General features: G+C 50.2%; 2 protein-coding genes across 2 annotated transcripts; one reads left to right on the top strand and one right to left on the bottom strand.

The window, feature by feature from the left end:
* Positions 1-1779: 1779 nt before the first annotated feature.
* On the top strand, positions 1780-3183 carry LOC308147954 (ankyrin repeat domain-containing protein 34B-like; the record flags this gene model as incomplete). The annotated part of the gene is made up of 1 exon (XM_080521349.1): positions 1780-3183. One exon carries the CDS (start codon positions 1780-1782, stop codon positions 3181-3183), a length of 1404 nt encoding a protein of 467 aa, XP_080377475.1.
* Positions 3184-8459: 5276 nt separating this feature from the next.
* On the bottom strand, positions 8460-12226 carry LOC308147955 (occludin-like; the record flags this gene model as incomplete). The annotated part of the gene is made up of 4 exons (XM_080521350.1): positions 8460-8749; positions 8955-8996; positions 9508-9679; positions 12053-12226. Coding segments are annotated over 4 exons (487 nt in total), but the record flags the coding sequence as incomplete, so codon positions are not given.
* Positions 12227-12766: the final 540 nt, after the last annotated feature.

Raw genomic sequence — 12766 nt, 5'->3', positions numbered from 1 at the left:
TTCCTTCCTTCCTTATTTCCTTCGCTCTCTCCTTCCCTCCTCCCTCCCTCCCTCCCTTGCCTCTCTCCTTCCCTCCCTCCCTTCCTTCCCTCCCCTCTCTCCTTCCTTCCTTCCTTCCCTCCTCCCTTCCTCCCTCCCCTTGCCTCTCTCCTTTCCTCCCCTCCCTTCCTTCCTCCCTCTCTCCTTCCTTCCTCCCTCCTCCCTACCCTCCTTCCCTCCCTCCCTCCCTTCCTCCTCCCTCTCTTCCTGGAGAAGTTAGAAGTAGAGGTACAGGTGATGGAGGTGTGACATGTGACGTTGTTGCGTAACGTTTGGCGAGGAGACGACTGTCCTGCAGGACGAGGGTGGAGCTGCTGGTGTCCAGGAGGGTGGTGCAGTGGAGCGTGGTGCAGTGGAGGGTGGTGCAGAGCGAGGGTGGTGCAGCGGCGGGTGGTGCAGAGCGAGGGGACGCTCTGTCGGAGCGCCGTGGTTCCTCACCTCCACCTCCGGGCCTCCGTCAGTCTGGACAAAACCACCATTGTTGAGACTCTTTCACCGGAGAGGAAACGACTCGGCGTTTCACTTTGATCAGACGAGTTTCTTTGAAGTGATTTCTTTGTTCCTGTTGACCAATTGAGCTGCAGGACCGTTGTTGTTGTTGTTGATGCTGATTTATAGACTTTTACAGGTAAGGAGCTCCGTGCTGCCACACGGTGATGCGTTCAGGTACATCACGGAACTCTGAACTTTCTTTGTAAATTTGGTGGTGTGGCTTATTTTCAGTTGCTCAATAGTCCAGGAATTACGGTAAATGTGCAGCGATTTTCTGGTCACTGTTTCTTTAAAAACGTCACCAGAGCAGCAGAGTTTTGTTCTCCTGGACGAAGAGTTCCAACATTAAAGTTCTCCTGTTCCTTCTGACGGTTCTGAAAGGAACAACCTGATCTTAAGGTTCCTTTAAAGCTCAACGATTTCAAGTGTAAATGTTAAGGAGCATTTTGGGGTCCCTGTACTTTACCTTGCTCGGAGCAACTTTTTGAAAACCCTCTGACTCCGTTGTCGTGTAAACAGGCTAAAACAAGGTCATCCTGAGTCCTGGTTCCCCAGGGACTGTGGTTCTGCACATGCTCAGCAGAGACCATCAGAGACATGGTTCTCCACTGAGCTGGATGGTTCTAGTCGTGGTTCTAGTCGTGGTTCTAGTCTTGGTTCTAGTCGTGGTTTTCGTCCTGGTTCTAGTCTTGGTTCTAGTCGTGGTTCTTGTCGTGGTTCTCGTCGTGGTTCTAGTCGTGGTTCTCATTGTGGTTCTAGTCCTGGTTCTAGTCTTGGTTCTAGTCATGGTTCTTGTCGTGGTTCTCGTCGTGGTTCTAGTCCTGGTTCTAGTCATGGTTCCAGTCGTGGTTCTAGTCCTGGTTCTAGTTGTGGTTCTAGTTGTGGTTCTCCTCGTGGTTCTAGTCATGGTTCTAGTCTTGGTTCTAGTCATGGTTGTTGTCGTGGTTCTAGTTGTGGTTCTAGTCCTGGTTCTAGTCCTGGTTCTAGTCCTGGTTCTAGTCCTGGTTCTCCTCGTGGTTCTAGTCGTGGTTCTAGTCCTGGTTCTAGTCCTGGTTCTAGTTGTGGTTCTCCTCGTGGTTCTAGTTGTGGTTCTAGTCCTGGTTCTAGTCGTGGTTCTAGTCGTGGTTCTAGTCGTGGTTCTCTTTGACACAACGAGACGAGTTCCTTCCTCTGAATCAGAACGTCGTCTCGTTCCCTGCAGAACCCCGTTGGACCACACGGCGGCGGGACGAGGGACGAGGGACGGCGATGGAGGCGGGCGGCGGAGAACCCTTGGTGGCGGTGGACCCGGGGAACCCGCTGCTCAGAGCGGTGTTCCTGCGCCGCCTGCGGCTGACGCGCCTCCTGCTGGACGGCGGGGCGTACGTGGACGAGAGCGACGGGCGGGGACGGACGCCGCTCATGGTGGCCTGCGGGACGCAGCACCTGGACGGACGCAGCGCCGGCCGGGACAAGCTGGTCCGGTTCCTGCTGGACCGCGGCGCCGACCCGAACCTCCAGGACCGGGACGGCCGCTCGGCGCTGATGCACGCCTGCCGGGAGCGCGCCGGCGCGGCGGTGGCGGCACTGCTCCTCGCCGGCGGGGCGGACGCCGGCCTGGAGGACCGGACGGGGACGTCGGCGCTGGTCCACGCCGTGGCGGCCGGAGACCTGCAGGTGCTGCGGCTGCTGCTGGACGCCTGCAAGGCGAAGGGCAAGGAGGTCATCATCATCGCCACGGAGACGTTCCCCTGCGGGGGCGTCCGGGCGCAGCAGTACCTCAGCACGCCTCCCCGCGCTCCTCCGGGACGCAGCGACGGCGCCGCTGCGGCTGCTCCGGCGTCGCCCTCTGAGATCCAGCTCATCACCTCCCCACCCTGCTCCTCCTCCTCCTGCTCCTCCTGCTCCTCCTCCTCCTGCTCCTCCTGCTCCTCCTCCTCCTGCTCCTCCTGCTCCTCCTCCTCTAAGCCGGTCTTTTCCTTCAGGGAGGTGCAGGTCTGCGGTTCCCCGTCACGGTTCCGAGGCTCCGGCCTGCAGAGGCTGAACTCGGAGCCGTGGCTGACGGTGCCGCCGTCCCTCCTCAGCCAGCGGCTCCACGCCGCCTCCGACCGGACGGAGGAGGACGTGTCCTCCACCGTCCCCCGAGCTGGACGAGGACAGACTGGTCCCCCGGCGGCGGCCAGCAGAGGACGTCCCTGCCGGGCCTCCTGTCCGGCCACTCGGCGTCACACCCCGACCTGCACTCCTCCACCCCTCACACCCTCCACCTCCTCCACCCTCCCCGGGGGGAAGATCCTCCACCCGGCCTCCTCCAGCCTCCGCAGCATCATTCAGCGCCGCAGGCTGGGCGCCGCCCTCTACGGCTCCGACCCCCAGCTGGCCCTGGGGGCCCGGGACCCGGCGGAGGCCCGGAGGCTGGCGCCGCTGCGCGGCTCCAGCAGGGAGTCGCTGTCCGGCGCCAGCGGGAGGTTCCCCTCGGGGTCCGAGCGGCGAGGGTCCGGCGCCTTGCCGATGGACCACGGCTGCCCGGCCAGGCCTCGATCCCTGCCCCCGCTCAACAACGGCCCCGCCCCCAAGGGGCTCCTCCCCTCGGCTCCTCCGGGGCCGCCCACCAGGAGGACGCTGCTGAGGAGACACTCCATGCAGACGGAGCAGTTCAAAGGCACGGCGTGAAGCTCGGGGCGGCGGGGCGACCTGGTGACCTCCTGACCTCCTGACCTCCTGACCTCCTGACCTGGTGACCTCCTGACCTTCTGACCTGGTCATCTCCTGACCTGGTGACCTCCTGACCTGGTGACCTCCTGACCTGGTGACCTCCTGACCTCCTGACCTGGTGACCTTCTGACCTCCTGACCTGGTGACCTTCTGACCTCCTGACCTGGTGACCTCCTGACCTGGTGACCTCCTGACCTGGTGACCTTCTGATCTCCTGACCTGGTGACCTCCTGACCTGGTCATCTCCTGACCTGGTGACCTTCTGATCTCCTGACCTCCTGACCTCCTGACCTGGTGACCTTCTGACCTTCTGATCTCCTGACCTGGTGACCTTCTGACCTGGTGACCTCCTGACCTGGTGACCTGGGGACCAGGTGACCAGGTGACGGAGAGTCACGCCATTGAAGGAACTCCACAACGGGGCTGCAGGATGAAGGTCAACCCCAAATCAACTCCTCGCTAAAAACCAGTTTCTTTTTTTTAACTACTGGTTTTTCTTTTTCACCGAAGGTCGTTCAGGTCGTTCAGATCGTCGTTCAGATCGTCGTTCAGATCGTTCAGGTCGTCGTTCAGATCGTTCAGGTCGTCGTTCAGATCGTTCAGATCGTCGTTCAGATCGTTCAGATCGTCGTTCAGATCGTTCAGGTCGTCGTTCAGATCGTCGTTCAGATCGTTCAGATCGTCGTTCAGATCGTTCAGGTCGTCGTTCAGATCGTTCAGATCGTCGTTCAGATCGTTCAGATCGTCGTTCAGATCGTTCAGATCGTTCAGATCGTTCAGGTCGTCGTTCAGATCGTTCAGATCGTCGTTCAGATCGTTCAGATCGTCGTTCAGATCGTTCAGATCGTCGTTCAGATCGTTCAGGTCGTCGTTCAGATCGTCGTTCAGATCGTTCAGGTCGTCGTTCAGATCGTTCAGATCGTTCAGATCGTTCAGGTCGTCGTTCAGATCGTTCAGATCGTCGTTCAGATCGTTCAGGTCGTCGTTCAGATCGTTCAGATCGTCGTTCAGATCGTTCAGATCGTTCAGATCGTTCAGATCGTCGTTCAGATCGTTCAGATCGTCGTTCAGATCGTTCAGGTCGTCGTTCAGATCGTTCAGATCGTCGTTCAGATCGTCGTTCAGATCGTTCAGGTCGTCGTTCAGATCGTTCAGATCGTTCAGATCGTCGTTCAGATCGTCGTTCAGATCGTTCAGGTCGTCGTTCAGATCGTTCAGATCGTCGTTCAGATCGTTCAGATCGTCGTTCAGATCGTTCAGATCGTCGTTCAGATCGTTCAGATCGTCGTTCAGATCGTTCAGATCGTCGTTCAGATCGTTCAGATCGTCGTTCAGATCGTTCAGATCGTTCAGGTCGTCGTTCAGATCGTTCAGATCGTCGTTCAGATCGTTCAGGTCGTCGTTCAGATCGTTCAGATCGTTCAGGTCGTCGTTCAGATCGTTCAGATCGTCGTTCAGATCGTCGTTCAGGTCGTCGTTCAGGTCGTCGTTCAGATCGTTCAGGTCGTCGTTCAGATCGTTCAGGTCGTTCAGATCGTCGTTCTGATCGTTCAGGTCGTCGTTCAGATCGTTCAGATCGTCGTTCAGATCGTTCAGATCGTCGTTCAGATCGTTCAGGTCGTCGTTCAGATCGTTCAGATCGTTCAGATCGTCGTTCAGATCGTTCAGGTCGTCGTTCAGATCGTTCAGGTCGTCGTTCAGATCGTCGTTCAGATCGTTCAGATCGTCGTTCAGATCGTTCAGGTCGTCGTTCAGATCGTCGTTCAGATCGTTCAGGTCGTCGTTCAGATCGTTCAGATCGTCGTTCAGATCGTTCAGATCGTCGTTCAGATCGTTCAGATCGTCGTTCAGATCGTTCAGATCGTTCAGATCGTCGTTCAGATCGTCGTTCAGATCGTCGTTCAGGTCGTCGTTCAGATCGTTCAGATCGTCGTTCAGATCGTTCAGGTCGTCGTTCAGATCGTTCAGATCGTTCAGGTCGTCGTTCAGATCGTTCAGGTCGTCGTTCAGATCGTTCAGATCGTCGTTCAGATCGTCGTTCAGATCGTTCAGATCGTCGTTCAGATCGTTCAGGTCGTCGTTCAGATCGTTCAGATCGTTCAGATCGTCGTTCAGATCGTTCAGGTCGTCGTTCAGATCGTTCAGGTCGTCGTTCAGATCGTCGTTCAGATCGTTCAGATCGTCGTTCAGATCGTTCAGGTCGTCGTTCAGATCGTCGTTCAGATCGTTCAGGTCGTCGTTCAGATCGTTCAGATCGTCGTTCAGATCGTTCAGATCGTCGTTCAGATCGTTCAGATCGTTCAGATCGTCGTTCAGATCGTCGTTCAGATCGTCGTTCAGGTCGTCGTTCAGATCGTTCAGATCGTCGTTCAGATCGTTCAGGTCGTCGTTCAGATCGTTCAGGTCGTCGTTCAGATCGTTCAGATCGTCGTTCAGATCGTTCAGATCGTCGTTCAGATCGTTCAGATCGTTCAGATCGTCGTTCAGATCGTCGTTCAGATCGTCGTTCAGGTCGTCGTTCAGATCGTTCAGATCGTCGTTCAGATCGTTCAGATTGTTCAGGTCGTCGTTCAGATCGTTCAGATCGTTCAGGTCGTCGTTCAGATCGTTCAGATCGTCGTTCAGATCGTTCAGGTCGTCGTTCAGATCGTTCAGATCGTTCAGGTCGTCGTTCAGATCGTTCAGGTCGTCGTTCAGATCGTTCAGGTCGTCGTTCAGATCGTCGTTCAGATCGTCGTTCAGATCGTTCAGGTCGTCGTTCAGATCGTTCAGATCGTCGTTCAGATCGTTCAGATCGTCGTTCAGATCGTTCAGATCGTCGTTCAGATCGTTCAGATCGTTCAGATCGTCGTTCAGATCGTCGTTCAGGTCGTCGTTCAGATCGTTCAGATCGTCGTTCAGATCGTTCAGATCGTTCAGATCGTCGTTCAGATCGTTCAGATCGTCGTTCAGATCGTTCAGGTCGTCGTTCAGATCGTTCAGATCGTTCAGGTCGTCGTTCAGATCGTTCAGGTCTTCGTTCAGATCGTTCAGGTCGTCGTTCAGATCGTTCAGATCGTCGTTCAGATCGTCGTTCAGATCGTTCAGATCGTCGTTCAGATCGTTCAGATCGTCGTTCAGATCGTTCAGGTCGTCGTTCAGATCGTTCAGGTCGTCGTTCAGATCGTCGTTCAGATCGTTCAGATCGTCGTTCAGATCGTTCAGGTCGTCGTTCAGATCGTCGTTCAGATCGTTCAGGTCGTCGTTCAGATCGTTCAGATCGTCGTTCAGATCGTCGTTCAGATCGTCGTTCAGATCGTTCAGGTCGTCGTTCAGATCGTTCAGATCGTCGTTCAGGTCGTCGTTCAGATCGTTCAGGTCGTCGTTCAGATCGTCGTTCAGATCGTTCAGATCGTTCAGATCGTCGTTCAGATCGTCGTTCAGATCGTTCAGATCGTCGTTCAGGTCGTTCAGATCGTCGTTCAGATCGTCGTTCAGATCGTCGTTCAGGTCGTTCAGGTCGTCGTTCAGATCGTTCAGATCGTCGTTCAGATCGTTCAGATCGTTCAGATCGTCGTTCAGATCGTCGTTCAGGTCGTTCAGATCGTCGTTCAGATCGTTCAGGTCGTCGTTCAGATCGTTCAGATCGTTCAGATCGTCGTTCAGATCGTTCAGGTCGTCGTTCAGATCGTCGTTCAGATCGTCGTTCAGATCGTCGTTCAGATCGTTCAGGTCGTCGTTCAGATCGTTCAGGTCGTCGTTCAGATCGTTCAGATCGTTCAGATCGTCGTTCAGATCGTTCAGGTCGTTCAGGTCGTCGTTCAGATCGTTCAGATCGTCGTTCAGATCGTTCAGATCGTTCAGATCGTCGTTCAGATCGTCGTTCAGATCGTCGTTCAGTTGAAGTTTTCCGTCTCCTAAACCGTGTGAGGAGGATCAGTCGGTAACCACGGCGTTGTGGGCGGGGCCTGACTGGTCTGGTTGGTTGTGCAGCGTTCCAGGTATAATACGTTGGCACCGCCTTAAAATATGGACTTTAATTTTGAAAAGCCCTCTGGATAACAAGCCATGTTGATGAACAGGAAGTGAACTCAGTTTCACGTTTGCAGATTTTAGTCGTCGTTCCTGCAGCTTCGTTCTCAGCGGCTTTAAAAAAAGAGACTTGTGGCGTCGTCCCGGAGCTCTTCATGGACAATCTGAACACAAATACCAGCGTTGTGAGGAAACCAGCCACATTCAGCAGTAATCGCCCCCCCCCCCCCTCCCCCCATCCAGCAGGTACTCAGAATTCCCGGGCGGTTATATTGTTAGCGTTGTCTGTTAGCCGTTTCTTGTGTAATATTGACCGTATTACATTTATAACATTTGTGAGAAAACGTTGCAGCTGCAAATGAACATTTTAAACAGCGCCGCCCTCTGGTGGTTGCCTCTGGTAATAACATACTGAAAATTACCGTATTGTCCGGAGTATCAAGCCCGTTTTTATGTGAGTTTCGCAGCATTTTGGAGTCACTTTACACGAGCCACTGAAAACGCAACTTTTAGAAAATGTCACCCAATGCAGAACTTTCAGAAAACACTGAGGCTCCATCGCCATGGCAACTCGTGGTTCAACACATTGTTTTCAGCGTTTCTGCCGTTTCCATGGAAACAGACATGTTTGAATTGTTGCAGCCAAACTTCTGTGAAACATAAACGACGCGTTTTCATTTGAAATGTTGTGTAAACGACTCCTGAATCAGCATCGTTCAGTGTAAACTTGTTGCCAAACATGTTGTTCATGTGTGTCGCCGAAAAAAGTGTTAAAAAAAATAACAAAAGAAACTGCTAAGATGGAAAAACCTTTTCAATAAAATCATTTTTATTATGATAAAACGAGTTCATCACACACACAGAATCACTTTGATGTGTTCGTCTGTTACAAAACAAACCAAATCCAAACGTCACTGTTTCCCAAATATTTACACTTTCAGAAGAAAGTCCATTAAAAAGGAGATTAAAAAAAAACCAGGTTAAAAAAGTAGCTGGAAGCTCAAAGTGGCGGTGCCACAGGGATTCATCGCCCCACCCCCGTCCCTACCCCCACCCCTACCCCTACCCCTACCCCTACCACTACCCCTCCCCTCCCCTCCCCTCCTACCCCTACCCCTCCCCTCCTACCCCTACCCCTACCCCTCCCCTCCTACCCCTACCCCTACCCCTCCCCTCCTACCCCTACCCCTCCCCTCCTACCCCTACCCCTACCCCTCCCCTCCTACCCCTACCTACTGGACTCTCGTCGTTCCGTCACAATAAATACGCACAACGACCGGCGGGACTCGGAATACAGGAAGTGGTTTGTTTTCTGTGCTACCAAAGTAAAGACCCAGCGGGACGTGGTTAAACGTCCCGTCTGTCCCGTCTGTCCCGTCTGTCCCGTCCAGCTGAGGGACGAGACGCCGCCGCTTCAGGCTCTGCGGTCAAAGTCACTGACCGTCTTCTTGATGTGGCTCAGTTTGGACTTCAGGTATTTGCTTCGGCGCTTCTTCACCTGGTAGTCTGCAGACTGCAAGGACACACAGGGACAGAGATGAAAGGATAGAGATGAAAGGACAGAGACGCGTTAAGATGGTAGCATTACTATTGTTACGTTACTATTCCAGAGTCACCATTGTAGAGTTACGAGTGTAGTAGGGTTAGGGTTAGGGTTAGGGTTAACCCCCCCCCCCCCCCCCCGGCTGAATGAACACAAGTCATGCTACTGATCTCACCCTTTTAACGTCTCTCAAGCGATTGTATTCGTCCAAAGTGTCCTGCAAACAGAGCAAATAGAAACGTTTCATCACATCCAGATTCCAAAGCAGAGAGACGAACAAACCAGGGTTTAAAGGAGTCGTCGTCTGGTATCGTCTGGTATCCTCTGGTATCGTCACGTAGACAGTCTACCGTCAATTCCTTTTAAATTTACACTTTCTGACTTTTTCATGGCGCAGCTTCATGATTCTGATTGGTTCACCTGTCTGACGTGTTGATCATCTGCAGAAACTGGCGAGCATGGTGATAGCATAGCGATAGCATAGTGATAGCACACTGATAGCATAGTGCTAGCATAGCGATAGCATAGTGATAGCATAGCTATAGCATAGTGATAGCATAGCAGTAGCATAGCAATAGCATAGTGCATAAATATGCTAAATGCTAAATTTGATGGCGGTGACGATCAAAACCTCCCGGGTTAGAGTGGCGCCCCCTTGTGGGCGACTCTAGTTTGAATAAAAGAAACAAAACGAAAAAAACTCGCTTTCAATGTGGGGGGGGTCTCACCAGGTACTGGGGGCTCCCCTCCTCCAGCTGGTCCAGCTCCCGGTCCAGGTCCGACAGGTTCTTGTTGAGGGCGTCCAGCTCAGCCTGCAGGTCCTTGTACTCCTGGTGGTCTCGGTCGAACTCGTGCTTGTAGTTGTTGCGTTGAGCCTCGTTGGTTATCGGGGGGAACTCGCTGTGTGTGGGGGGGTGGGGGGATGGGGGGGTTGTTAGTACCTTGTCATCACTCCACACAGGAAGTGAGGCAGAACATTACCTTCTTTTTTTCAAATTTATTTCAAGAACATTATAGACAAACAGGAAATAGGATGGATTGTCACATCTGAATGTACTGGTATCGGTACTGGTATCAGTACTATAATAAGTACTGGTATCAGTACTAGTGTTGGTACTATAATAAGTACTGGTTTCGGTACTATAATAAGTAGTGGTATCGGTACTGGAATCGGTACTATAATAAGTACTGGTATCGGTACTAGTGTTGGTACTATAATAAGTACTGGCATCAGTACTGGTATCGGTACTATAATAAGTACTGGTATCGGTACTATAATAAGTACTGGTATCGGTACTGGAATCGGTACTATAATAAGTACTGGTTTCGGTACTATAATAAGTACTGGTATCGGTACTTTAATAAGTACTGGTATCGGTACTGGAATCGGTACTATAATAAGTACTGGTATCGGTACTATAATAAGTACTGGTATCGGTACTGGAATCGGTACTATAATAAGTACTGGTTTCGGTACTATAATAAGTAGTGGTATCGGTACTGGAATCGGTACTATAATAAGTACTGGTATCGGTACTATAATAAGTACTGGTATCGGTACTGGAATCGGTACTATAATAAGTACTGGTTTCGGTACTATAATAAGTACTGGTATCGGTACTTTAATAAGTACTGGTATCGGTACTGGAATCGGTACTATAATAAGTACTGGTATCGGTACTATAATAAGTACTGGTATCGGTACTGGAATCGGTACTATAATAAGTACTGGTTTCGGTACTATAATAAGTACTGGTATCGGTACTGTAATCGGTACTATAATAAGTACTGGTATCAGTACTATAATAAGCACTGGTATCGGTACTATAGTAAGTACTGGTATCGGTACTGGTATCAGTACTATAATAAGTACTGGTATCGGTACTGTAATCGGTACTATAATAAGTACTGGTATCGGTACTGTAATCGGTACTATAATAAGTACTGGTATCAGTACTATAATAAGCACTGGTATCGGTACTATAGTAAGTACTGGTATCGGTACTGGTATCAGTACTATAATAAGTACTGGTATCGGTACTGTAATCGGTACTATAATAAGTACTGGTATCAGTACTATAATAAGCACTGGTATCGGTACTATAGTAAGTACTGGTATCGGTACTGGTATCAGTACTATAATAAGTACTGGTATCGGTACTATAATAAGTACTGGTATCGGTACTGGAATCGGTACTATAATAAGTACTGGTTTCGGTACTATAATAAGTACTGGTATCGGTACTTTAATAAGTACTGGTATCGGTACTGGAATCGGTACTATAATAAGTACTGGTATCGGTACTATAATAAGTACTGGTATCGGTACTGGAATCGGTACTATAATAAGTACTGGTTTCGGTACTATAATAAGTAGTGGTATCGGTACTGGAATCGGTACTATAATAAGTACTGGTATCGGTACTATAATAAGTACTGGTATCGGTACTGGAATCGGTACTATAATAAGTACTGGTTTCGGTACTATAATAAGTACTGGTATCGGTACTTTAATAAGTACTGGTATCGGTACTGGAATCGGTACTATAATAAGTACTGGTATCGGTACTATAATAAGTACTGGTATCGGTACTGGAATCGGTACTATAATAAGTACTGGTTTCGGTACTATAATAAGTACTGGTATCGGTACTGTAATCGGTACTATAATAAGTACTGGTATCAGTACTATAATAAGCACTGGTATCGGTACTATAGTAAGTACTGGTATCGGTACTGGTATCAGTACTATAATAAGTACTGGTATCGGTACTGTAATCGGTACTATAATAAGTACTGGTATCGGTACTGTAATCGGTACTATAATAAGTACTGGTATCAGTACTATAATAAGCACTGGTATCGGTACTATAGTAAGTACTGGTATCGGTACTGGTATCAGTACTATAATAAGTACTGGTATCGGTACTGTAATCGGTACTATAATAAGTACTGGTATCAGTACTATAATAAGCACTGGTATCGGTACTATAGTAAGTACTGGTATCGGTACTGGTATCAGTACTATAATAAGTACTGGTATCGGTACTGTAATCGGTACTATAATAAGTACTGGTATCAGTACTATAATAAGCACTGGTATCGGTACTATAGTAAGTACTGGTATCGGTACTGGTATCAGTACTATAATAAGTACTGGTATCGGTACTGTAATCGGTACTATAATAAGTACTGGTATCGGTACTATAATAAGCACTGGTATTGGTACTATAATGAGTACTGGTATGGGTACTTGGTATGGCGCCGTCCTACCTGTCGAAGTCGTTGTCGTCCAGCTCGTCTCCAGACGAGTTGTAGTCGGTATCGTACTCCTGGCCGTCGGGCCGCCGGGCTCGGCGAGGACGCCTCTTCTTGGGCCGGCCGGCGGAGCTCGGCGCCTCGGAGCCGTACGGAGCTCCGCCCCCACCGGGGGTCACGTTGCTCAATCTGGAAAACCACAACGTTTATTTTCCTGGTTTCTCCAGAGATGATGTTGGTCAACGACCGAAACCGAGTTAATCTGGAATAACAAGCTGGTTTGTCCTATCATGGTGACGTGTTCGTGATTATAGAGCATCTTCCTCCTCTAATCCAGATTATAGAGCATCTTCCTCCTCTAATCCAGATTATAGAGCATCTTCCTCCTCTAATCCAGATTATAGAGCATCTTCCTCCTCTAATCCAGATTATAGAGCATCTTCCTCCTTTAATCCAGATTATAGAGCATCTTCCTCCTCTAATCCAGATTATAGAGCATCTTCCTCCTCTAATTCAGATCATAGAGCATCTTCCTCCTCTAATCCAGATTATAGAGCATCTTCCTCCTCTAATCCAGATCATAGAGCATCTTCCTCCTCTAACATCAGATTATAGAGCATCTTCCCCCTCTAATCCAGATTATAGAGCATCTTCCTCCTCTAATCCAGATCATAGAGCATCTTCCTCCTCTAATCCAGATCATAGAGCATCTTCCTCCTCTAACATCAG

This window comes from Blennius ocellaris (assembly GCF_963422515.1).
Source record: "Blennius ocellaris genome assembly, contig: SCAFFOLD_453, whole genome shotgun sequence".
Classification (NCBI taxonomy): Eukaryota; Metazoa; Chordata; class Actinopteri; order Blenniiformes; family Blenniidae; genus Blennius; species Blennius ocellaris.
Note: the sequence above shows the minus strand (reverse complement) of the source record. Positions and strands in the feature narration are given on the sequence as shown.